Raw genomic sequence first — 27,472 nt, 5'->3', positions numbered from 1 at the left:
CCTCTGCCTACTTGTGATCTCTGTCTGTCAAATAAATAAATAAAATCTTAAAAAAAAAAAAAAAGAACATTTAAGAACAATCATCTAAGAACTGCACCTCGCTGCTGCACTCAGTTAAGCTGCTGCCTTCGGTTCAGGTCATGATCCCAGGGTCCTGCGATTGAGCTCTGTGTTGGACTCCTTGCTTGGCGGGGAGTCCGTGTCTCCCTTTCCCTCTAGTAAGCCCCCTGCTTGTGCTTTCTCTCCCTCTCTGCCAAATATATAAATAAACCTCTGAAAAAATATTAGCAATCAAAATTCACCACCAGATTAAGAGCTTCATACACCATCATCAAGAGCAATGTATAACAGGACACAGGGTAAGCCAACATACAAAATCTATAGACGTGCAGCACCACGTTAGTAGAATGAAAGAGAAAAATCATATGATTATCTCAATAGAGGCAAAAAAAAAGCATTTAACAAGACACAGCATCTTTTCATGGTAAACACATTCAACAAATCAGGTGTAGAAGGAATATGTCTCAATGTAATAGAGGCCGTATGTGACAAACCCGTGGCTAACATACTCAATGGCAGTAAGTTGGAAGCTTTTCCTCTAAGATCAGAAACAAGAGAAAGATGCCACCTTCACTACACTTACAGAACATACACTGGAAGTCCCAGCATCAGCAATCTGGGGGGAAAATGGAATAAATGGCAGCCAAGTTTTTTTTTTTAAAGTGAAATCATCTTTGTTTGGAAATGATATGATCTTATATAGAAAAATTCGTAGACACTACAAACACAGTGTTAGAACTCACCAATAAGTATAGTAAAGTGGTAGAATAGAAATTCAACATACACAAATTTGTTGCCTTTCTATACAATAACAACCAAATATGGGAAAAGATTTTTTTCATCCCAATGCAATGACATGGTATTGATCATGAGGATCCCAAATAATCCAACCATTAAAAATGTCCAGGATGCGGGATGCCTGGGTGGCTCAATCAGTTAAGCATCTGCCTTCAGCTCAGGTCATAATCCTGGGGACCTGGGATCAAGTCCATCAGCAGGCTCCTTGCTCAGCGGGGACCCCACTTCTCTCTCTGCTGCTTGTGCTGTGTTCTCTCTCCCTCTGTCTCTATCTGACACAAATAAATAAAATCCTTAAGAACAAAAATGTGCAAGATGCTTCACTGAAACGAACGACACAGATCAAGAACTGACCAGCAAACATCATTCTCAAAAGAGCTTAAAACTGTCCTCAGAAATCTTGCCTTATCAGAAGAACTTACACTTCTTAAAGACCCCATAGATTTCTTTTTTACTTGGCTTTCCTTTTTATTAATTTAATTTTATTTTTTCAGTGTTACAACAGTCATTGCTTATGTACCATACCCAGCGCTCAGTTCCAAATGGTTAAAATAAATCCACCCAACAGTGTAAATCAATGGAATTAAGTTTTTAGAAAGCATCAAGGGTATGGCAAGTGTAGAGACCCAGGGCAGATCCCAAAATGGGCCTCAAGATCATACTGACTATCTTGAATGGAAGCTACTTCAGAAACAGCAGGTGCACGGACATCACACTGTCCTCTGTCCTCCTGAAACAGGAAACAAATCTCCCCATGAAAGGCACCTGACCAGGATGAAGAAGTAAAAGACATCCTGACACCACGGGTAGGGACCTTACAGTTGAGAAAGCTATAGAAACAAACCTTGCTACTTTTTTAGAAATCTGAAATCTGCTACAAATTCTAATTAGAATCCCTTCCTAACTAAAGCTCCCAAACACGTATTTCCTGTATCCTGTCAATTCTGCACACATTTCTTGTCTCTGTATGAAAGATGTAAAACTGCCTGCCTTGGTCATTTCTTTGGGTCTCAATTTCATCATTGAGCCTCCATGTTCAAGTAATAAACCATCAGAGTTTTTCTCCTGTTAACTCTGCTCTTATCTAATTAATTCCAAAACAAGTGGAAGAACCCTGGGGGGAAGAAGGAACTGTCTCCCTCCCCAAAGCAAGTGTCCAGTTCCTAGGCCATCTCAGGGACCCCATGCTCTGACCCCTGTGAGCAGCACTCGTTTCTGCACTGACACAGACTCACCTTCCCAGGAAACCACATTCCCATGCACAGTGGTTCCAGAGTCTGCAAGACCAGGTCTGCAATACACTGCAATACCACAGCAAGGAAAGAACTTCTCACCTGTATTACAAGACAACCATCTGAAAAGAAGCCACCTGCAAAGGAAAGGGCTCACAGGGACCTATAACCTGTTCTGCCCTCCTCACTGAGCCTGGACAGAGCAGAACTCTGGCAAACAGTAACTGAAATGCACAGACTCTGAGCGACATGAGGGTCTGACAGGGGTGGCGGTGCTGTGATTTCTGACCTAGTAGTGATTCCAGCACGATGCAGAGGGTCTGTTTAGAACCTACACTCTACACACGGCAGATGTGGTACCAAGTGACAGTCCTAAAGCCAGGACAGGGCGATGAAGGTGGGGACACATAATGTGTGAATCCCCCAGGCCTTCTCTGTGCTGACTCGTACCACAGTATATCTGCCTCACATATGAGAAGAAAAATGCTTTCCGTTGCAGTGAAGGAGTCTGCCAAGCTGTGTCTGATGGCTCTGGGGCCTCCTGCACGCACTCCCGCTACTTGGTATCCTTCGCTAACTGGTAATGAATCACATGCTGTTAAAAATTCTGTTTCAATTGTCTGACGACATTCTGGGTCTTTGCCATCACTAACTGAGCCGATGGTGTGTGCCCTGTGTTCCTCAGAAAGCAGAAGAGCTGGAAGAACCCATGACTTGCTCTAGAGAATCATGATTGTCCTGACCTCCAGGGGCTAAACACAGATGGATTAAATAATTTAGCCAAGCCTTGGGTACAAGTGCACAGCCCTGCCACACTTACTGGTGAACACGCAGAAGGAAACAGTCCAAATAATACTAGTGACAATTTATACAACCCTGGAGTCTGTTACAGACAAGGCATGGACACCAGGGAGAGCAGATTCCTAACATTACAAAAATGTCACAGAACAATCCTGAACTTGTGTTTGGTCTCTTAACTGATTTCTTTTTTATTTTGGCACGGATCCCAGAGACCTTTTTTGCTATAACTTATTTCCATGAGTTGTAAACATCCAAAAGCCATTCACACATTCACTTAAAGGAAATATTTTGCCCCAGGTTCTGTGTGTCCTTAAGAGCAGAGAAGGACTTGTTCACCCAGTACAATAGTCTCTGTAACATCGTGAGACCTTGAGGGTTTTGCACCAAAGACAGTTCACTTGAGGGACTTTAAAGTGACCATTTGGGTAAAACTGTCAGGATGTGGCTGAAACATAAGGGAAAGCAGGAAATTTGTTACCATCGGGATAAACAGTGGACAGAACTGTTTTCCTACTGATATCCATGAAGCATCACTATGGTGTCAAGATACATCCCAGGTGTTGATTTCAAGTAAGAATACTATGATGCTCTTAGTGATACAGAGACAATCTGACTGTGAGCATGATCTCCCCTGGGTGTCATTTCCAGCCTCCACATGCTGTCTCTGCAGCAAGATCTCTTGGCATGAGCATGGCCAGCTCAGGGTTCAAGGCCCTGGGGAGGCCGGTTAGCCGTCAGTATAGGGAACAGTAGAGTTGTCATGCGTATGTGTCCACCCCAAGACACAAACACATCTACCTGCACTGGGCTGTGTGCAGAATTCAGAACTGTGTGACACTTATTTCATAATGAGATGGCTATCTATAAAGCTTAGACACACAGAGATCTTTAATAGCTCACATACATTTTATTTATTTCCTTAAGTTTTCTCCTGGTGAAAATGAGTAAGCTCCACGGAACATGGGATTTCCTGGGAAACAGAGGTTATTTCTCTTACTTTCATGTGTCCCTGCACTCAAATTGCCTGGGGCCTTGGGCAGAGTGAGATACAAAGCATTGATCAGTGGATGCCTGGATCTAAAAACTTACAAAATGGTACAAAGAGAAGATCTAAATGTTTCCCCCTTTGAAATTTTGCTGCATCATTGTAGATAGAACATATAGAATATTGACTAGGAACTGAGTTATGTACTGTTCAGATACAATAATGTCCTAAACGTCATTTTGAACGCAGGGGGTGCCTCACAGGCTGCGTAACCGGCTTGCAGACCTCACATGGGCGCTCCTCCGCCTGCAGCACAACGTGACACGTAAGCACCGTCTGCTGCTCTTATGGCAGCTGCTGCTCAGCATATCGGCAGCAACGCACCTGGCCCTGCCTCTGTGGGACAGGAGCGCCTCACACCGGCTGGTAAAACCACTGTCACACGGCTCACATCACACCAGGCCTCATATCTGAATGGCTGTTTCAGACGTTTTGTTAACCAAATTTCTCGTTCATCTAAAAGTATGCTGTTCCCACAGATGCCCACCTAATTCTGTGGAAAAGCAATGATACAGTCAACCTATGGACCTGCTAATACGGCCATGATCCAAGTACAAGAGTAAGTGACGTTCCTCCAGCAGTTGCTACAAAATGCTAAAATGCTAACATTTCTTACAGCGCGTTAGTGGTTCCTATTCTTATCTTGCCTATGTCTTCATATTATGTGCATAAATGTCTTTTTGCACTTAGAAATGGAATAGGATTCCCAAATGAGATTGAAATAGGAAAAACCTGTGGAGCTCTCTAAAATACGAATGTTTATATGCTCCTCCTCCCCATGAAGATGGTCAGGCAGCCTAGTGGGTGCACTTGGTTGAGTGTCTGACACGTGATTTCAGCTCAAGTTGTGATCTCAGGGTTGTTGGACCGATCCCAGCATCAGGCTCTGCACTCAGGGTACAATCTGCTTGAGATTCTTTCTCCGTCTCCCTGCAACCCTCCTGCTCATGCTCTCTCTTTCTCAAATTAAATAATAAATACATATATACATATATGTATATATATGCATAAGATCTGGTAAGAAAAATCAGCATCTCGGGGAGTTGTGTGAATCCATGAACTTGGATTTTGAGCACTCATTTGCATGAAAGAATGTGGTAAGAAAATTCCCTTGAGACTTATCACCGGAAATTTTAGATGATCCACGTAGGTCACAAACATCTTAATCACTCTGGCATTCAATGTGTTCCATCAAAGGGTCTTCCCCGCCCAGTCATCTGGAGTCATGGCCCCTGCAAAGCACCTTCTTCATTGCTCCCGTCACATCCTTGTTCCGCAGCGTATATATGATGGGGTTGACCGTGGGGGTGATGATGGCGTAGAACAAAGAAACAAACTTGCCCTGATCCTGGGAGTAGTTGTTGCTGGGCTGGAGGTAAGCATAGATGGCCGTGCCATAGAACAGGGAGACCACTGTGATGTGGGACCCACATGTGCCAAACGCTTTCCTCTGCCCTGCAGATGACTTTATTCTTAAGATCGCCCTGACAATCCAACCATAAGAGAATATGATTAATGCCACAGGTATGAGTAGAATGATCACACCAAGAAAGAAGAGCTCAGACTCATTCACAGTGGTGTCAACACAGACAAGCTTGAGCAGTGCGGGGATCTCACAAAGGAAGTGGTCTATTTTATTTCTCCCACAAAGTGGTAAAAGGAAGATGAGCACTGTCTGCGCTAAGGAGTTGCCAAAACCAAAGAACCACGATGCAGAAGCCATGAGGGCACAGAGACGGGGGTGCATGATCACGGTGTACTGCAGGGGCTTGCAGATGGCTGCATAGCGGTCAAACGCCATGACCCCTAACAGAATGCATTCCGTGCATCCCAGCCCTAAGAAGACAAACAGTTGAACTACACAGCCACCAAACGAGATAGACTTGTCTGCTGTCCTGAGATGAACCAGGAGCTGCGGGACACTGCTGGTCGTGTAACACAGGTCCAGAAAGCTTAGGTTGGAGAGGAAAAAGTACATGGGAGTATGTAGATGTGGGTCGAGGTAGGACAAGGCAATGATGGTGGCGTTTCCCAGCAGAGTGAACAGGTAGAAGATCAGGAGAACCACAAAGAGGACTACCTCCAGTTGAGGCCGGTCAGAGAACCCCAGCAGGATAAACCCCGTGAAAGAACTGCCATTTTTCTGTTCCATCCTCTGTTAGCGCATGTTTCCTGTCAGGATCAAGTGTTTAGAAACTTTTAAAAGAAACCTTCAAAAAAAAAAAAAGTTGGTGCCGGTGAAGGTGGATCTCTCATGTTATAAAACATGGCCATGGCATACTAAAAGTAACTATTTCAATAAATGATTGAAATTGACATAACTTATACCAGTTTACTTCCACATTATCACAAAAAGTAAATCTTTAATATGTAATATGGGAAAAATGAAATAATGGACTTCATGTTGGCATCGGTTATAGGTATGAAAGGTCTTTTGGTCTGAACTTAATGGGACTTAAAGGACTGTAAGTATGTACATACATTTTAGAGATAATAAGGATGAAGGAAATAGAAGGAGAACAATCAGAAAGAATAAGAAGGAGATGCAGACAGAGGGAGGACGTTATTGCAAATATGTATCTTGTGTTTTACACAACTGGATTTCTACACACCTTACCTGCAATGGAATATAATACAAAAGACACTCAAAAATGTGTTCAGATATAGGAATTTAAGAGCTAGAATGTACATGAAAAAGTGCTCACATCACTCGGCATCAGGGAAATACAAATCAAAACCACAATGAGATCCCACCTCACACCAGTCAGAATGGCTAAAATTAACAAGTCAGAAAATGACAGATGCTGTCAAGGATGCAGAGAAAGGGGAACCCTCCTACCCTGTTGAGAATGCAAGTTGGTGCCACCAGTCTGGAAAACAGCATGGAGTTTCCTCAAAAAGTTGAAAATAGAGCTACCCTACGAAACAGCAATTGCACTACTGGGTATTTACCCTAAAGATAGAAACGTAGTGATCCGAAGGGGCATGTACATGCAAATGTTTATAAAAGCAATGTCGGGGCGCCTGGGTAGCTCAGTGGGTTAAAACCTCTGCCTGTGGCTCGAGTCATGATCCCAGGGTCCTGGGATTGAGCCCTGCGTCAGGCTCTCTGCTCTGAGGGGAACCTGCTTTCTCCTCTCTCTGCCTGCCTCTCTGCCTGCTTGTGATCTCTGTCAAATAAATAAATAAAATCTTTAAAAAAAAAAAAAAAAGCAATGACCACAAGAGCCAAACTATGGAAAGAACCTAGATGTCCATCAACAGATGAATGGATAAAGAAGATGTGGTATATATGTACAATGGAATACTATACAGCCATCAAAAGAAATGAAATCTTGCCATTTGCAATGACATGGATGGAACTAGAGGGTATTATGCTGAGTGAAATAAGTCAATCGGAGAAAGACAACTATCATATGATCTCCCTGATATGAGGAAGTGGATATGCAATGTGGGGGCTTTCGGGGGTAGGAAAAGAATAAATGAAACAATAAATGAAACAAGATCGGGGGGAGACAATCCATAAGAGACCCTTAATGTCACAAAACAAACTGAGGGGGGCCGGGGGTTAGGGGTAGGGAGAGGATGGTGGGGTTATGGGCATTGGGGAGGTTATGTGCTATGGTGAGTGCTGTGAAGTGTCTAAACCTGGCGATTCACAGACCTGTACCCCTGGGGCTAATAATACATTACGTATTTATTAAAAAATGTTTTAAATTTTAAAAAAAGAGCTAGAATGTATATATACAAATAATTCAGTTACATTCAAAATATCAGTAGTAATTCTGCATTTAAACATTGTGTCAGAATTACCTCTCTAAGATACTGTATTTATGAAAGCTACATGTTTGGAATTTGAGTTTCCTTAGAGTAGTAAAACTACTAAACACACACTCAGAGAGAAAATGAAAACACCACCATTTAAATACCGTGCTTAAACCTGGCAAGCCAGAAAGGGCTGGCAAGATGTATTTAGGGCACTAAATGAGAAGAACATGCAGCCAAGAATACTTTATCCAGCAAGACTGACATTTAAAACAGATGGAGAGATAAAGAGTTTCCAAGACTGGCAAGGCTTAAAAGAGTATGCGACCACCAAGCTGACACTATAGGAAATATTAATGAGGGTTCTATAAAAGAGGAAAAATCCTAAGAATATCATTGAACAGACAAAAAAGACAGTCTTCAATAAATGGTGTTGGGAAAACTGGACAGCTATATGCAGAAGAGTGAAACTCGACCATTCTCTTACACCGTACACAAAGATAAACTTGAAATGGATAAAAGATCTCAACGTGAGACAGGAATCCATCAGAATCATAGAGGAGAACATAGGCAGTAACCTCTTCGATATCAGCCACAGCAACTTCTTTCAAGATATGTCTCCAAAGGCAAAGGAAACAAAAGCGAAGATGAACTTTTGGGACTTCATCAAGATCAAAAGCTTCTGCACAGCAAAGGAAACAGTCAAAAAAACAAAGAGGCAACCCACGGAATGGGAGAAGATATTTGCAAATGACAGTACAGACAAAAGGTTGATAACCAGGATCTATAAAGAACTCCTGAAACTCAACACACACAAAAAAGACAATCATATCAAAAAATGGACAGAAGATATGAACAGACACTTCTCCAATGAAGACATACAAATGGCTATCAGACACATGAAAAAATGTTCATCACCACTAGCCATCAGGGAGATTCAAATTAAAACCACATTGAGATTATGCTGAGTGAAATAAGTTAAGCAGAGAGAGTCAATTATCATATGGTTTCACTTATTTGTGGAGCATAACAAATAGCATGGAGGACATGGGGAGTTAGGAGAAGGCATTTGGGGGAAATTGGAAGGGGAGGTGAACAATGAGAGACTATGGACTCTGAAAAACAATCTGAAGGGTTTGAAGAGGTGGGGGGGTGGGAGGTTGGGGGAACCAGGTGGTGGGTATTAGAGAGGGCACGGACTGCATGGAGCACTGGGTGTGGTACAAAAACAATGAATACTGTTATGCTGAAAATAAATTTTTAAAAAATGATTAAAAAAAAACACATTGAGATACCACCTTACACCAGTTAGAATGGCCAAAATTAGCAAGACAAGAAACAACGTGTGTGGGAGAGGATGTGGAGAAAGGGGAAACCTCTTACACTGTTGGTGGGAATGCAAGTTGGTGCAGCCTCTTTGGAGAACAGTGTGGAGATTCCTCAAGAAATTAAAAATAGAGCTTCCCTAGGACCCTGCAATTGCACTACTGGGTATTTACTCCAAAGATACAGATGAAGTGAAAAGAAGGGCCATCTGTACCCCAATGTGCATAGCAGCAATGGTCACAGTTGGCAAACTGTGGAAAGAACCAAGATGCCCTTCAATGGACGAATGGATAAGGAAGATGTGGTCCATATACACTATGGAGTATGATGCCTCCATCAGAAAGGATGAATACCCAACTTTTGTAGCAACATGGTCAGGACTGGAAGAGATTATGCTGAGTGAAATAAGTCAAGCAAGAGAGTCAATTATCATATGGTTTCACTTATTTTCAGAGCGTAACAAATAACACGGAGGACATGGGGAGATGGAGAGGAGAAGGGAGTTGAGGGAAATTGGAGGGGGAGATGAACCATGAGAGACTACGGGCACTGAAAAACAACCTGAGGGTTTTGAAGGGGCGGGGGGTGGGAGGTTGGGGGAGCCAGGTGGTGGGTATTATGGAGGGCATGCATTGCATGGAGCACTGGGTGTAGTGCAAAAACAATGAATTCTGTTACACTGAAAAGAAATAAAAATAAATAAAATAAAATAAATAAATACAGTGCTTAGCTTTCCCTAAAGATGCTTAAAATTACTGTATCAATTTTCAGGAACTCTGAAAATACTTTGGTCGTGCATAGTCAGATGGAATCAGAACCCTAAAATTCAGTGGCCACAACTTTCCTCTTCCTTCTGCACACTTGTTTCACACATTGCCAACCAGAGCACATGAAATTCCTGAAAAAGGTTGTACTATTCACCATTCACATTCTAATCAGAATAAATATTTTAAAAAGTTACCCAACTGTATAATCTACATACAAAGTGCAATGCTTTACACCACTTCTATGATGAAGTAATCAACTAGATAAATATATAGAGATAAAGACAGATTTATTCTCAAAGCAATGACAAGTAAATACCTATAATGGAAGACTTTGAGTACTACACAAAAAATGATAGAAAAGGATATTCTGGTACTATCTAATACTCAGATACCCATCAACATTAGGTTAGTACCTTCTGGAAGCTGTCTTGCAGAGTTAATGATGCTGAATCAGACACGTTACCAGTGCTCGGGTGAGTCTGATGACCCTATACTTCCAGTTGCTTAGTACTAAAGAAGCAGTTATAAACCAACGAAAGAGGCTCAGAAAATGAGTGTTTCAGTTCTTTCATGTTCAAATGCTTAGGCATACAGTTCATTTCTTGTTCTTCTAAGACTAAAAATCTGAACCATGTTTCTGGGCAGACCCACTAGTGTGTGAAAGAAATTGGTACAAAACTGGCATAAAATAAGTTGTTGGTTTTTTTTTTTTTTTTTTAAATATTTTATTTATTTGACAGAGAGATTACAAGTAGGCAGAGAGGCAGGCAGAGAGAGAGAGAGGGAAGCAGGCTCCCTGCCAAGCAGAGAGCCCAATGTGGGGCTCGATCCCAGGATCCTGGGATCATGACCTGAGCCGAAGGCAGAGGCTTTAACCCACTGAGCCACCCAGGTGCCCCTAAAATAAGTTTTATGGACTCAGAAGAGAGGATACAGAATTTCACATTATTTTATACTTCCTTGGATTTCCTGTAGATTTGCATTTAGTTGTATCCACCAAAAAAAAAAAAAATCTATCCACAAAAACTTTCTTAATGGAATTAGTTATAAAGGTATCTGAGACAGTGTAAACGTGCAACAACAGGGAATGTGCCCAAACTCACACCTGCTCAAAAGAGCAAATAAACCACAGTTCAGTTTCACACACACACGCACAAATACAGATAAATTATCTGAAATAAATTGCTGGCGTTTTCAAGGTGTCTAATGAGGGCATTACTCACCAAAGTAAGGAGGACAAAAGGGAAATGTTAACTCATCCAAGGAAAACACCAATATCATATTGTACCATCACAATAAATAGTGATATATTTTAATGTTATTCTGTCAATAAGGACTAAGAAGGAAGGAGAGAGAAGACAAAACTCTGAACTTGTACAAATGGTTTCCTTCTTTTCCAGATTATAGATGTATGTGTATGTGTGTACACGTATATCTAAAGAATGCTGAATGGCTTCTAACTGATGGGTACAAAAGTGAAAACGATTTTAGGTTGAAAAATAAAGTATCAGGCAAAGGAGATGCCCACTAAAAGAGACAAAAAGAATGGGATTGTCTGTGGAGGTTACAATTGCTTCTAGTGCCTTCCTGGAGAGAACCCTGGGAGGGAACAGGAATACTCTTGTCATTATCCACCATCTTATTTCTTTTTTTTCTCACATTACGTCTAGGAAAACTATTCCCCTTGAGTGGCACTGGACGTGAGTTAGAGCTGGCTGCATAACGCATTCTTCAGATCTCAACAGCTTGTTCTGCTGATCTAGCTCACTTTCCTCCCTTCCACCTCCCCAGCTCAGCATCCATCCCTCTCCAATCTCTGTGCACCACCACAGAACACATCTTCCCAGAGAAAGGACATGTGTAGCCTAAGGTTAAATGAAAAACTTCATTTCCTCTACTTCTTACCATGTTAAAGACCTGTGTGAGTAAATTAAAAACCATCATCTCTATGTAGGTAGGTATCAAATGCCTGAATACAGTAAGAGACATTCATTCCTCTTGGACAAACTATGTAAATAATCCTGGCTGGAACAGTAAGCATACCCGTCCTATGTAAGGAGCACAGAGCGCCATCTCTAGCAATTATCATGATGTGATACGGTAGAGGCAACTCCAGCTACAAATCCACACATAAATTATTATCTTGCATACAAAACCATACATCCTTGAGAAAAGCACAGGTTATACATTGAGAAAGAAGAGTTATTAGGTGAAATAAAAATATATAGATTCCAGGGGCGCCTGGGTGACTCAGTAGGTTAAAGCCTCTGCCTTCGGCTCAGATCATGATCCCAGGGTTCTGGGATCAAGCCCCGCGTCGGGCTCTCTGCTCAGCAGGGAGCCTGCTTCCCTTCCTCTCTCTGCCTGCCTCTCTGCCTACTTGTGATCTACCTGTCAAATAAATAAGTAAAATCTTTTATACATATATATATATATATTCTACAAAACAGAAACAATGGCATTTTATGTAATAATCACCATCTAAAAACAATCTCAAAAAATACAATTCTACAATAATAATTATGAGAATGGGCATTAAATGGAAGAGGTTGAATGTTTCGTACCAGCACTTGAAAGCTGATAGAGCTGTTACCGCCTGTTCAACGCTGACACATAAGTCTAAAACTTCAAGTGGAAGAGTCCATATTTCTTGAAAATCACATACTCAGTAAGCACAATGCACATTTTAAATATCAAAAATCTTGTGAAAATGTCTGTATTGAAGATATTTCAAATACATAACAGTCACCGACATAACTGACATACAAACTCTGCCCTATCCAGTTCCTGAATGAATCCTGAAGTAGTGTTGGCCGTGGTAGGAATGAATCACTACTACTTTAATAAAGCTTCTGTCCTCTAGTCTGAGCTGACCCCAATATACTAGAAAGGCCCCCAAGGTCAATGCAGAATGAGCTAGTGAGGGGGAAGGCAGCTTTCACAACACTGGAAATGACAGGTCGCATGAACATGGACGGTGCTTTCCACCAGGTTCCATGGGAGAAGAGGATCAAGTAGGATTTCCACTGCACGTGGTTTGTTCAGGGAGTGCTCTCAGGATAAAGGGGATGAGGGAAGCAAAACAGAGCAGAGAATGCTGCTAAGCAAGGATGTGGTCTCAGGTGGAAGATGGCATGAGCCTGATCCCATAAGAAGCTGGACACAAGTCTCCCATACAAGTATGCATCTGTGCTGGTGGAAATACTCAGCCCTCGCCGTCTAATGCAATAGCCACTATCCACATGTCACTACCTGAGCATTTAAAATAGCCTAGCTGAGAAACTGAATTTTATATTTTATTTAATATTATTAATTTAAATTTAAATGACTTCCTATGGCTACGTACTCCAGTATTGGACAGCACAGCTCTGGAGCATGCATCGCATCAGATTTAGTCCGCTTTGACATTGGCAGCCTTTTGTCTCTCCCATGAGTCTGTCCCTGGCTGTGAGCTTCCCCAAATGTGTTCCTGAGACCTCCTGGCAAAGTGGCTCCCTCTCAACTGAGGGCAAATCTCTGAAGAAGGGAATGGCTGTGCACCTGGCAGCCCATATTCCTAACACATAGGGTTAGGATTGGAGCAGCAGCCAGGTAAAGAGCGTCTGAGCAGAGCCCCAACAGCAATCACACAGAGTCCATTCGTGATCCTGCGCAAGCATAGAAGGATGGAACCCAGTGTCCCAGTAGAGATGCACTGACACAATATCCACAAAATGGAACTCCCTGTTATGATCTTCAACATAATGTTTCTCATAATCCTTACATATTTTAGATTCTTTGGTAACTTGTAAGGGAGAAAATGAACATTTAGAATGATAAATAGTGACAATGAGATTTAAACAGAGAGCAAATATTGCCTATTTTCATAGACAATAAGAACCAATAGGAAAGCGTGGAAGCATATAGTATAATACTTTTATACACATGAAGACTCTCTTATTCTATTGCTGAAGGGCATATTTCATTCCCATTATATAGATATTTAAAGTATTTTCCACATGTGCGTACACAGGTGTAGTGAATGTACTATAGTAGAATGAAATGTCTGGGAATGACTTGGTGGAGTCTATAACAAAGAGTTAAATTTAGTTCCTACGTGTGGTGACTTTCCAGTCTTCCGTTAGACAGTAGACAATACGTGCAAACCAGGACAGCTCTTCTGTTTCAAGAACAATTGCAACGGAAAATGAACTAACTTGCAATTTCTAAAGCAACACACAGACCAAGTTTGATTCCACTCACCTCTGTTCACCCTCTCTGTAGGTTCAAAGCTATTTCCCTACCTCCTTTCCAAGTCACTGCCTAAAGACAGTATCAAGGATTGGCACTTGGACATGCAGAATCGGTCGCGTGAAGTAAATGCAAAGGTTGACTACACCAGCACTGGCTTATCCATAAATTTTTCCTAAGCAGAAGGATGTTTTCTCATGAGAACTTCATGTATCTTTAGGTGAACAGAGATCTGCCCTTTGCCTCAAGGAGTAGGAGATGAAGACAATTGCAAACTCCACCTTGGTTTCCCGAAAGAGGTGACCTGCCTGTATGACAGGGAGACCCTTAAGAGCACAGGAGATGGTGCTGTGACACTCAGCTGTGACTGGGCTGGCACTGAGAACCAAATGCATTTCCCTGGCTGACATCTCTGGGGAGCAGAAGCCCCACACTGTTAATGAGCCCCTGTCACTGAGCTGTCCAGAGATGGCCGTCCTCAGGGAGAACGATGATCAAGGACAAAGCCAGAGGAGACCTTGTTTATCTCTTTTGTTATGACTTATATTTCTCTATGAATAACCGACATGTTTTACAAAACATTTAAGACATTTTTTTGCACAATTGCCCAAAACATTTACATATAAATATATAAGTAAGAGTCCATTCACTTACTTAATTTTAAATGTAAATCTGTGAATAAATTTTTTTTTCAAGATTTTATTTATTTGTCAGAGAGAGAGGGAGAGAGAGCGAGCACAGGCAGACAGAATGGCAGGCAGAGGCAGAAGGAGAAGCAGGCTCCCCGCCAAGCAAGGAGCCCGATGTGGGACTCGATCCCAGGACGCTGGGATCATGACCTGAGCCGAAGGCAGCTGCTTAACCAACTGAGCCACCCAGGCGTCCCTGTGAATAAATTTTTTATTTAATTTTAATATAATCATGATCTCAGGTTGAGGGGTGGAGCCCAGCTTAGGCATAGAGCTCCCTGCCCAGCAGGGAGTCCACTTCCTTCTCTACCTCCTTCTTCACCTCCCCCTCTTCATGCACTCTCTTTCTGACTCTAAAATAAATAATTTAATCTTTAAAAATAAATAAATAAATGTAAACATGTGGATTTTTTTGTCACTTATTCTCCTTCATAACTACTATACACGGGATCACAGAGCTAATAACTAGGCATAGTCTAATCTTGAAGCTGAATATAAAGGAAAGCAACCAAACTCTACCAAACTTCTATGAGGTTATTTTTAAAAATTCTTTCTTTAAGCGGCACCTGGGTCGCTCAGTGGGTTGGGCCTCTGCCTTCAGCTCAGGTCATGATCTCAGGATCCTGGGATCGAGTCCTGCATCAGGCTCTCTGCTCAGCGGGGAGCCTGCTTCCTCCTCTCTGCCTGCCTCTCTGCCTACTTGTGGTCTCTGTCTGTCAAATAAATAAATAAAATCTTTTTTAAAAAATTCTTTCTTTAACTTTTTATTTAAATTCAGTTAGTTAGGGGCACCTGGGTAGCTCAGTGGGTTAAGCCTCTGTCTTTGGCTCAGGTTATGATCCCAGGGTCCTGGGATCAAGCCCCATACCAGGCTCTCTGCTCAATGGGGAACTTGCTTCCCTTCTATCTCTGCCTGCCTTCTGCCTACTTGTGATCTCTCTCTCTGTCAAGGAAATAGGTAAAATCTTAAAAAATAAATAAATAAATAATAAATAAATTCAATTAGTTATCTATAATGTATTACTTGTTTCAGGAGTACAGGTCTGTGATCCATCAATCCTATACAAAACCCAGTGCTCATTACAACACATCTCCTCCCCAATGACCATCACCCAGTTACCCTTTCCCTCCACCCCTGTCCCTTCAGTTTGCTTCATGTGATTAAGTCCTCATGCTTCATGTGATTAAGAGTCTCCTATGCTTTTTTTCCCTCTCTGGTTTTGACTTGTTTCATTTTTTCCTCTCTTCCCCTGTGATCCTTGGTTTTGTTTCTTAAATTCCACATATCCGGGACATCATATGATAATTGTCTTTCTCTGAATGACTTATTTCACTTAGGCTAATACCCTCTAGTTCCATCCATGTCATTGCAAATGGCAAGATTTCATTCTTTGATGGCTGCATAGTATTCCATTGTTATCACCTCTTCATTATCCATTCATCTGTCACTGGACATCTGGGCTCTGTCCATAGTTTGGCTATTGCGAACATGACTGCTATGAGCATTGGGGGTGCACGTACCACTTTGGATCATTATATTTGTATCTTTGGGGTAAATACCCAGTAGTGCGATTGCTGGGTCATAGAGTAGCTCTATTTTTAACTTTTTGAGGAACCTCCATACTGTTTTCCAGAGTGGCTGCACCAGCTTGCACTTCCACCAACAGGGTAGGAAGGTTCCCCATTCTCTACATCCTCGCCAACACCTATCGTTTTCTTACTTGTTAATTTTAGCCATTGTAACTGGTGAGAGGTGGTATCTCATTGTGGTTTTGATTTGTATTTCCCTGATGCCGAGTGATGTTCAACATTTTTTCATGTGTCTGTTGGCCATTTAGATGTCTTCTTTGCAGAAATGTCTGTTCATGTGTTCTGCCCATGTCTCGGCTGGATCATTTGTTCTTTGGGTGTTCACTTTGATAAGTTCTTTATAGATTTTGGATACTAGCCCTTTATCTGATATGTCATTTGTGCATAACTTATCCCATTCTGTCAATCTCTTTTGGTTTTGTCAACTGTTTCCTCCGCTGGGCAAAAGCTTTTTATTTTAATGGAGTCCCAGTGCTTCATTTTTGTCTTTGTTTCCCTTGCCTATGGAGATGTGTCTAACAAGGTGTTGCTGCAGCTGCAGAGATTGTTGCCTGTGTTCTCTTCCAGCATTTTAATGGATTCCTGCCTCACGTTTAGGTCTTTCATCCATTTTGAGCTTATCCTTGTGTCTGCTGTAAGACAATGGTCCAGTTTCATTCTTCTGCAGGTGGGTGTCCAATTTTCCCAACACCATTTGTTGAAGAGACTGTCTTTCTTCCATTGGACATTCTTTCCTGCTTTAGGGAAGATTAGTTGGCCATAGAGTTGAGGGTCCATTTCCGGGCTCTCTATTCTGTTCCATTGATCTGTGTGTCTGTTTTTGTGGAGCACCATACTGCCTTCATGATTACAGCTTGGTAATACAGCTTGAAGTCCAGAATTGTGATGCCTCCAGCTTTGTTTTCTTTTTCAACATTCCTTGGGCTGTTCAGGATCTTTTCTGATTCCATACAAATTTTAGGATTATTTGTTTCAGTTCTGTGAAGAAAGTTGATGATATTTTGACAGGAACTGCATTAAATGTATAGATTACTTTAGGTAGTATAGACATTTTCACAATATTTGTTCTTCCAATCCATGAGTATGGAATGTTCTTCCATTTCTTTGTGTCTTCCTCAAATTCTTTCATGAGTACTTCATAGTTCCCTGAGTACAGATTCTTTGCCTCTTTGGTTAGATTTATTCCTAGGTATCTTATGGTTTTGGATGCAATTGCAAATGGAGTTAATTACTTAATTTCTCTTTCTTCTGTCTTGTTGTTGGTGTATAGCAATGTAACTGGTTTCTGTGCACTGATTTTATATCCTGCCACTTTACTGAATTCCTGTATGAGTTCTAGCAATTTGGAGGCAGAGTCCTTTGGGTTTTCCACATAGAGTATCATGTCATCTGTGAAGAATGAGAGCTTGCCTTCTTCTTTGCCAACTAGAATGCCTTTTATTACTTTTTGTTGTCTGATTGCTAGGGCTAGCATTTCTAGTAATATGTTAAACAGCTGTGGCAATAGTGGACATCCCTGCCACTTTCCCTGATCTTAGGACAAAAGCTTACAGTTTGTCCCCATTGAGAATGACACTCACTGTGGGGTTTTCAGAGATGACTTTTATGATATTGGGGTATGTTCCATCTATCCCTCCACTCTAAAGAGTTTAAATCAAGAAACGATGCTATACTTCATCAAATGCTTTTTCTGCATCTATTGAATGGATCATATGGCTCTTGTCCTTTCTTTTATTTATGTAATGTACACTTTGAATGTTTTGCAGGTGTTGAACCAACCTTGCAGCATGGGAATAAATCCCACGTGGTCATGGTAAATAATCCTTTGAATGTACTGTTGGATCCTATTGGCTACTATTTTGATGAGAATTTTTGCATCTCTGTTCACCAGGAATATCGGTCTGTTACTCTCCTTTTTTAGGATCTTTGTCTGGCTTTGGGATCAATATAGTCTAGTCTCACAAAGGGTTTGGAAGTTTTCCTTCTATTTTGATTTTTTGAAACAGCTTCAGAAGAATAGATATTAATTCTTCTTTAAATGTTTGGTAGAAATACCCTGGAAAGCCATCTGGCTGTGCATTTTTGTTTTGGGAGAAGTTTTTGATTCCTGCTTCAATTTCCTTGCTGGTTGTGTGTCTGTTCAGGTTTTCTATTTCCTCCTGGTTCAGTGTTGGCAGTCTATAAGTCGTTCAGAATGCATCCATTCCCTCCAGATATCCTAATTTGCTGGCGTATAGTTGCTCATAATATGTTCTTATAATTGCTTGTATTTCTTCAGTATTGGTTGTGATCCCCCCTCCTTCATTCATGATTTTGTTTATTTGGGTCCTTTCTCTTGTCTTTTGGAAAAATCTGGCAGGTGCCGGCGGGGGGGTGGTTATCAATCTTATTCATTCTTTCAAAGAACCAGCTGCTAGTTTCCTTGACCTGTTCTACCATTCTTTTGGTTTCTATTTCATTGTTTTCTGCTCTAATCTTTATTAATTCTCTTCTCCTGAAGGGTTTAGGCTTTCGTTACTGTTCTGAGAATGCTTCAATGAGACTAAAGACACAGGTACAACAAATGAACAACTTCGTTCTCAAAAGAGGTTAAAATTGGCTTCAGAATCTCCCTGATGGCTAGTGATGATGAACATTTTTTCATGTGCCTGATAGCCATTTGTATGTCTTCATTGGAGAAGTGTCTGTTCATGCCTTCTGCCCATTTTTTGACATGATTATCAGTTTTGTGTGTGTTGACTTTGAGATACCACCTTACACCAGTTAGAATGGCCAAAATTAGCAACAAAGGAAATAATGAGCGTTGGAGAGGATGTGGAGAAAGGGGAACCCTTTTACACTGTTGGTGGGAATGCAAGCTGGTGCAGCCAATTTAGAGAACAGTGTGGAGATTCCTTAAGAAATTAAAAATAGAGGGATGCCTGGGTGGCTCAGTTGGTTAAGCCACTTCCTTCGGCTCAGGTCATGATCCCAGGGTCCTGGGATTGAGTCCCACATTGGGCTCCTTGCTCAGCGGGGAGCCTGCTTCTCTCTCTGCCTCTGCCTGCCACTCTGACTGCTTCTGTTCTCCAATTCTCTCTCTCTCTCTCTCTCTCTGACAAATAAATAAATAAAATCTTTTTTAAAAAAAGAAATTAAAAATAGAGCTTCCCTATGACCCTGCAATTGCACTACTGGGTATTTACCCCAAAGATTCAGATGTACTGAAAAGAAGGGCCATTTGTACCCCAATGTTCATAGCAGCAATGGCCACGGTCGCCAAACTGTGGAAAGAACCAAGATGCCCTTCAGCGGACGAATGGATAAGGAAGATGTGGTCCATATACACTATGGAGTATTATGCCTCCATCAGAAAGGATGAATACCCAACTTTTGTAGCAACATGAATGGGACTGGAAGAGATTATGCTGAGTGAAATAAGTCAAGCAGAGAGAGTCAATTATCATACGGTTTCACTTATTCGTGGAGCATAACAAATAACACGGAGGACATGGGGAGATGGAGAGGAGAAGGGAGTTGAGGGAAATTGGAGGGGGAGATGAACCATGAGAGACTGTGGACTCTGAAAAACAATCTGAGGGTTTTGAAGGGGCAGGGGTGGGAGGTTGGGGGAGCCAGGTGGTGGATATTATGGAGGGCATCTATTGCATGGAGCACTGGGTGTGGTGGATAAACAATGAATTCTGTTACACTGAAAATAAATTAAATAAAAATAAATAAATAAATAAAAATAAAAGTGGGCTTGGATCAGGAAAAAAAAAAAAAGCTGGCTTCAGAATGTTGCCTAATAAGAAGAACTTACTCTTCTTAAAGACCCCAGAGATTTCTATCAGGTCAGAATGGTTAAAATAAACCCACCCATCTATGTAAATCAATGAAATTAAATTTTTAAAAAGGATCAAGTGTAGAGGCCCAGGGCAGATCCCAAAATGGGCCTCAAATGGCATAGTGATTATTTTGAAGCTACTCAGGAAACAGCAAGTGCAAGGATATCACACCCTCCTCTATCTCTGTGAAAGGAAGAAATGAATCTCCCTGAATCATGTACCCTCCCAAGAATAAGAAGTAAAAGACATCCTAACACCACAGGTAGGGACCAGAGAGTTGAGAAAGCTGTAGAAATAAACCTGGCTACTTTTTAAGGAATCTACAACCTCAGCCCAAATTCCAGTTAGAATTCCTTCCTAACTAAAGTTCCCAAACATGTGTTTTCTTCATCCTCTCAATTCCTCACACACTTCTTGTCTCTGTATAAAAGATATAAAAACTGCCTCCCTTGGTGATTTCTTTGGGTCTCAATTTCATTATTGAGCCTCCATGTGCAAGTAATCAACGTTCAGATTTTTTCCTCTTGTTAACAGTGTGGAGATTCCTCAAAAAATTAAAAATAGAGCAACCTGTGACCTTGCACTACTGGGTATTTACCCCAAAGACACAGATTCAGTAAAGACAAAGGCCATCTGTACCCCAGTGTTCATAGCAGCAATGGCCACAGTTGACGAACTGTGGAAAGAGCCAAGATGCCTTTCAACAGATGAGTGGATAAAGAAGATATGACCCATATATACAATGGAGTATTACGTCTCCATCAGAAAGGATGAATATCCAATTTTGTATCAACATGGACAGGACTAGAGGAGATTATACTGAGTGAAATAAGTCAGGCAGAGAAAGTCAATCATCATATGGTTTCACTCACTTGTGGAGCATAAGGAATAACAAGGAGGACATTGGGAGAAGGAAAGGAAAAGTGAATTGGGGCAAATTGGAGGGGGAGACAAAGCATGAGAGACTGTGGACTCTGAGAAACAAACTGAGGGTTTGGGAGGGAAGGGGGTGGGGGTTTAGGTGAGACTGGTGGTGGGTATTAAGGAGGGCATGTATTGCATGGAGCACTGAGTGTGGTGCATAAACAAGGAATCTTGGAACACTGAAAAAATGAAATAAAATTTTAAAAAGTACCACATGAAAATAAATAAATAGAATAGAATAGAATAGAATAAAATAGAATAGAATAGAATAGAAAAACAAAACTCTGCTCTTATCAGTTTAATTCCAAAACAGCTGGAAGAACCCTGGGGGGAGAAGGAAATGTCCTGTCCCTAGAAGGGACACTTGCTAGAAGAAGCAAGTGTCCTGTCCCTAGACCATCTCAGGGAACCTATCCCCTGACCCCTTTGATCAGCAGTCATTCATCCTCTCATTTCTGTATTTACACAGATCCCATCTTCCCAGCAAACTACATTTCCATACACAGTGGTTCCCAGAGTCTGCAAGACCAGATGTGAAATGTGCTACAATACCGTAATGATGAAAGAAGATCTCACTTATATTACAAAACAAGCATTCAAAAAGAAGTCACCTGCAAAGGAAAGGGTTCGCAGGGATCTATAACCTGTTCCTCCCTCCTCAGTGAGCCTGGTCAGAACAGAACTCTGGCAAACAGTAACCACAAAATGCAGACTAGAGATACATGATGGCTTTACAGGGGTGGCTGTTCTCTGATTACTGACATAGTAATTTCAGCAGAATGCAGAGGGTCTGTTTAGACCACAGGAACCCTACCCCATACACACTGCAGATATGTTACCAAATGACAGTCCTAAAGCCAGGGCAGGGTTATGAAGGTAGGGACACATAATCTGAGAATCCCCCAAGCCTCTCTGTGCTGACTTGTACCATAATAGTTCTGCCCCACATTTGAGAAGAAAAACGCTTTCCACTGCAGTGAGGGGTCTCCGAAGCTGTGTCTGATGGGTCTGGGGCCTCCTGGATACTGAAAGGGCTCTCAGCATTTTGTATCCTCTGCTAATTGGTAGTAAATCTGCTGCTGATAAAGAACTGTGGTTCATGTGAGTCTGACGGACATTCTGGGTCTCTGCCATCACTACCTGGGACGACGGTGTGCACCCCAGGTTCCTTAGGAAGCAGAAGAGCTGGAAGAACCCATGACTTGCTCTAGAGCATCATGATCATCCTGACCTCCAGGGGCTAAACACAGATGGAATAAATAATTGAGCCAAGTCTTAGGTACAATCCCTGTAGCCATTCCACAGTTATTGGCAAAAATGCAAAAGAGTCCAAATAAGATTGGTGACAATTTACACAGCCCTGGAGTCTGTTTGCAGACAGGGCATGGAGTGCTTGGGGAGCAGATTCCTAACATTAGAAAAATGTTACAGAACAATCCTGAACTTGTGTTTTGTCTCTTCAGTGATTTCTCTTTTATTTTGGCGAGGATCCCAGAGACCTTTGTGATCTGTCATTTAGTCCCATGAGTCATAGACACCCATATGCCATTCAAACATTCACTTAAAGGAAATGAATCTGCTTCACCCCAGGGCTCTCTGTGTCCTTAAGAGCAGAGAAGTTGTTCACCTGGAACAACAGGCTGTGTGGTTTCCTGAAACCTTGAGGGTTTTTGTGCCAAAGGGTGTTCGTTTGAGGGATTTTAAAGTGACCATTTGTACTTAACTGTCAGGATGTGGCTAAAACAGACAGTAGAGGGTGCCTTGGAGGTTCTTGATTTCAGCTCAGCTCATGTTCTCCATGTCACAAGATGGAGACCCCATCAGGCTCCATGTTCAGGGCAGAGTCTGCCTGTCTTGCTCCAAACCCATCTGCCTGTCCTCCACCCAGTCTCTCTCTCAAATAAATAAATAATAAAATAACAAAAATCTTTAAGACAAAAAAGGGAAAATAATGGCGAGTGGGAAATTTGTCACATTCAAGGATAAACAGTGTACAGAACTAGTTTTCTACTTGCTTGGTGACAAGATACATGCCAGGTATCGATTTCAAGTAAGAATACTGTGATGCTCTTAGTGATACAGAGAGAACCTGACCGTGTGCATTACCTCCCCTGGGTGTCATTTCCAGTCTCCAAATGCTGTCTCTGCAGCAAGATCACTTGGCGTGAGCATGGCCAGCTCAGGGGTTCAAGGCCTAGGGATGCCAGTTAGCCGTCAGGATAGGGAACAGTAGAGTTGTTATGCGTATGTGCCCAGCCCAAGACACAAACACATCTACCTGCACTGGGCTACATGTTGGGAAAACTTACTAAAATCAGAAACATTTCTGTGATCATGTCATTGTCAAAGCTCCAACCTCCAGGGGAAAATACCCTGTTTGTGATAATACATATATACAAAAACCCAGATCCATACCACAAACACATTTATGCGCAAACGAAGTTTGAGTTAAGATCTAAGGGCTTACAGTGTCAGATTCAACTGTTCTGGGATGTTGACACTCATTACTCCTAATCAGAGACGTATGACCGTAGTTCAAACTCAGATGGCTATTTTTAAAGCTTAGACACATGGACATTAATTATATATAATTAATTATATATATTAACTAATATATATTTTATTTCTTCTTTACATTCCCTCCTAGTGAATCTGGTAAGCTCCAGAGAACATGGGATTTCCTGGGAATAAGAGGTCATTTCCAGATTTTTAGAATATGTCCCTGCATTCAAACTATATGGGGCTTTTGGCAGGTTTGAGATACAAAAGCATTGATCAGTTGATGCCTGGATCAAAGAAATTATTAAATGGTATGAAGAGAAGATTTAAATGTGCTTCATCAGGATTGATGTTAGCAGGATTTTCTTTGAGCTAAGGATTTCTTTTTCTCACAGATGCCTACCTACTTCTGTGAAAAAGCTGTGATACAGTCAACCTAAGGACCTTATAATAGAACCATGATCACAATGCAAGAAACAGTGATATGCGCCAACAATTTGCTGGAAAAAATGCTAAAATTTTAATATTTCCTACTGAGTCATTCGTATTCTTATTTTCCCTATGATTTAATGGTATGTGCGTGTCTTCTTGAACAAAGGAATGAATAGTGTTCCCAAGTGAGGGGGAAATATGAAAAACCTGTGGAGCTTTTTAAAATGAAATATGATGCAGACTCTCTAGGAGCAACTCTGGTTCAAGTTCATGAACCCATGAACTTGGATTTTGAGCACTCACTTGCATTAAAGCATTAGGTAAGGAAATTCCCTTGAGAGATGTCACAGGAAATTTTGGATGACATGGGGAGGACAGAGGCTTCTTAAAAATCTCTGGGAGCCAACATTATTCTCCAAAGTGGCTGCACCAACTTGCATTCTGGTTCCCCTTTCTCCACATCCTCTCCAACACACATTGTTCCTCAAGAAATTAAAAATAGAGCTTCCCTAGGACCCTGCAATTGCACTACTGGGTATTTACTCCAAAGATACAGATGTAGTGAAAAGAAGGGCCATCTGTACCCCAATGTTTATAGTACCAATGGCCACAGTCGCCAAACTGTGGAAAGAACCAAGATGCCCTTCAGCGGACGAATGGATAAGGAAGATGTGGTCCATATACACTATGGAGTATTATGCCTCCATCAGAAAGGATGAATACCCAACTTTTGTAGCAACGTGGACGGAATTGGAAGACACGATGCTGAGTGAAATGAGTCAAGCAGAGAGAGTCAATTATCATATGGTTTCACTTATTTGCGGAGCATAACAAATAACATGGAGGATATGGGGAGATGGAGAGGAGAAGGGAGTTGAGGGAAATTGGAGGGGGAGATGAACCATGAGACACTATGGACTCTGAAAAACAATCTGAGGGTTTTGAAGGGGCGGGGGGTGGGAGGTAGGGGGAGCCAGGTGGTGGGTATTGGAGAGAGCACGGATTGCATGGAGCTCTGGTTGTGGTGCAAAAACAATGAATACTGTTACGCTGAAAAGCAATAAAAAAAAAAAATCTCTGGCAGCCATAGTCTTCCTTCAAAAGGTCTTCCCCACCCAGTCACCTGAAGGCATGGCCCCTGCAAAGCACCTTCTTTATTGCCCCCGTCACATCCTTGTTCCTCAGTGTATATATGACAGGGTTGACCATGGGGGTGACGATGGTGTAGAACAGAGAAATGAACTTGCCCTGATCCTGGGAATAGTTTTTGCTGGGCTGGAGGTAAGCATAGATGGCCGTGCCATAGAACAGGGAGACCACTGTGATGTGGGACCCACATGTGCCAAACGCTTTCCTCTGCCCTGCAGATGACTTTATTCTTAAGACCGCCCTGATGATCCGACCATAGGAGAAGATGATTAACGTCACAGGTATGAGGAGAATGACCACACTGGCAAAGAACATCTCTGACTCATACACAGTGGTATCAACACACGCAAGCTTGAGTAGTGGGGGGATCTCACAAAAGAAGTGGTCTATTTTATTTCTCCCACAAAGTGGTACAATGAAGATGAGCGATGTTTGCAATGAGGAGTTGGCAAAACCAAAGAACCACGATGCAGAAGCCATGAGGGCACAGAGACGGGGGTGCATGATCACGGTGTACTGCAGGGGCTTGCAGATGGCTGCATAGCGGTCAAACGCCATGACCCCTAACAGAATGCATTCCGTGCATCCCAGCCCTAGAGTAACAAACAGCTGAGCTACACAGCCACCAAACGAGATAGACTTGTCTGCTATCCTGAGATGAACCAGGAGCTGAGGGACAGTGCTGGTCGTGTAACACAGGTCCAGAAAGCTTAGGTTGGAGAGGAAAAAGTACATGGGAGTCTGAAGATGTGGGTCAAGGTGGGACAAGGCAATGATGGTGGCGTTTCCCAGCAGAGTAAACATGTAGAAGATCAGGAGGACCACAAAGAGGACTAGCTCCAGTTGAGGCCGGTCAGAGAACCCCAGCAGGATAAACCCCGTGAGAGAACTGCCATTCTTCTGTTCCATCCTCTGTTAGCACATGTTTCCTGTCAGGACCCAGCATTTAGCAATTTTAAAAGAAATCTTTAAAAAAAATAGTTGACTGGGGAAGGGCATGTATCTCTCATGTTAAAGACAGGGCATAGGATTTTATCAGTAACTATGTGAATCAATGATGTGCTCTTTACAATTGATATACTTTATGCCAATATAGTTCCACATTATGACAAAAAGTATAGCATTAATATTTGGTAAAAGAAAAATGAAATAATGGCCTATGTGTTTGCATCAGTCATAGGTACGAAAGGTCTCTCAGACTGAGCTTAGTAAGACTTAAAGTACTATAAGTGCATACATACATTTTAGAAAGAATGGGGATGAGGGGAAAAGAGGGAGAGCAATCAGAAACAATCAAAAGGAGAATCAGACAGAGGGAGAAATGTTATTGTAAATATGTTCTCATGATTCTACACAGTAAGATTTGCACACACCCACACATGCCATAGAATATAATACAATATAATCTCAAAAATGCATTCAGATACAGGAATTGAAGACCAAGAACGTACTTACACAAAAAATCCAATTACATGCAAAATACTACTACTAATCCTGCTTATAAACATTATGGCAGAATTGACTCTTTAATATATTGATGAAAGCTGCACTGTTTTTTTTTTCCTGTATGGTAGCAAAAAAATATATACTCAATCGCAGAGAACCAAAAATATCACCATCCAAATACAGTGCTTACCTTTTCCCTAAAGATGCTTAAAATTACTGTACCGGTTTAAGAGGAGCTCCAAATATTCATTGGCCCTGCATATCCATTGACATCAGAACCCAAAAGTCCAGTGGTCAAACTCTCCTCTTCCTTCTGCAGATTTCTGTTTCACACATTAGCCACCAGAGCAGCTGAAACTCCTGAGAAAGGCAGGAGTATTCACAATAACATTCTAATCAGATTAAACGTTTTAAAAAGTTATCCAGTTGTGTAATCTAGGTACAAAGTATAATGCTTTTACATCACTCCCTATGATGAAATAATTACATAGATAAACATAGAGATATAGACAGGTACATTCTCGAAGCAAAGACATGTCAAAACACTATAATGGAAACGTTGAAGTACTACAAGGATAATGAAAAGATTATTTTCATATTATACAAAATCTCAGATATCTGTAGATTTAGGCTAAGTATCACCTTCCTGGAGCTATTTTGCAGAGTCAGTCACACTAGATCAGACACATGACCAGCTCTCACATGAGTTTAAAGGCTATTGTCATCTAGCTGCTTAGTACTGAAGAAGCATAGTTCTATCCCAACCAACCAGACATCAGAGAATGAGTATTTCAGTTCTATCATGTTCAAATAGTTTTAATTCTTCTAAGACTTTTTAAAAGATTTTATTTATTTATTTGAGAGAGAGGGAGAGCCCGTGAGAGAGAACTAG

General features: G+C 41.5%; 2 protein-coding genes and 1 pseudogene across 3 annotated transcripts in view; all 3 read right to left on the bottom strand.

The window, feature by feature from the left end:
• LOC111138601 overlaps positions 1 to 27,472 on the bottom strand; it is an 896,555-nt gene that overhangs the window by 458,816 nt on the left and 410,267 nt on the right. The gene's annotated exons all lie outside the window — the stretch shown is intronic.
• On the bottom strand, positions 3,080 to 6,088 carry LOC111162603 (putative olfactory receptor 2B8). Of its 2 annotated transcripts, XM_022527115.1 has the most exons (2): positions 5,155 to 6,088; positions 3,080 to 3,087 (listed from the first exon to the last, which is right to left on the bottom strand). In XM_022527115.1, exons 1-2 carry the CDS (start codon positions 6,086 to 6,088, stop codon positions 3,080 to 3,082), a joined length of 942 nt encoding a protein of 313 aa, XP_022382823.1. The 2 variants fall into 2 exon arrangements, with proteins under 2 accessions (XP_022382823.1, XP_022382822.1); XM_022527114.1 differs by lacking the exon at positions 3,080 to 3,087 and having other exon boundaries at positions 5,150 to 6,088.
• Positions 25,105 to 26,058, bottom strand: LOC111162598 (annotated as a pseudogene).

This window comes from Enhydra lutris, unplaced genomic scaffold (genome assembly GCF_002288905.1).
Source record: "Enhydra lutris kenyoni isolate GAN:26980312 unplaced genomic scaffold, ASM228890v2 scaffoldscaffold93, whole genome shotgun sequence".
NCBI classification, from domain to species: domain Eukaryota; kingdom Metazoa; phylum Chordata; class Mammalia; order Carnivora; family Mustelidae; genus Enhydra; species Enhydra lutris.
This window is presented reverse-complemented; position numbering and strand designations above follow the sequence as displayed.

Coding starts and splice junctions, on each gene's coding strand:
- LOC111162603 (XM_022527115.1), bottom strand. CDS start 6,088: ATGGAACAGAAAAATGGCAGTTCTTTCACGGGGTTTATCCTGCTGGGG.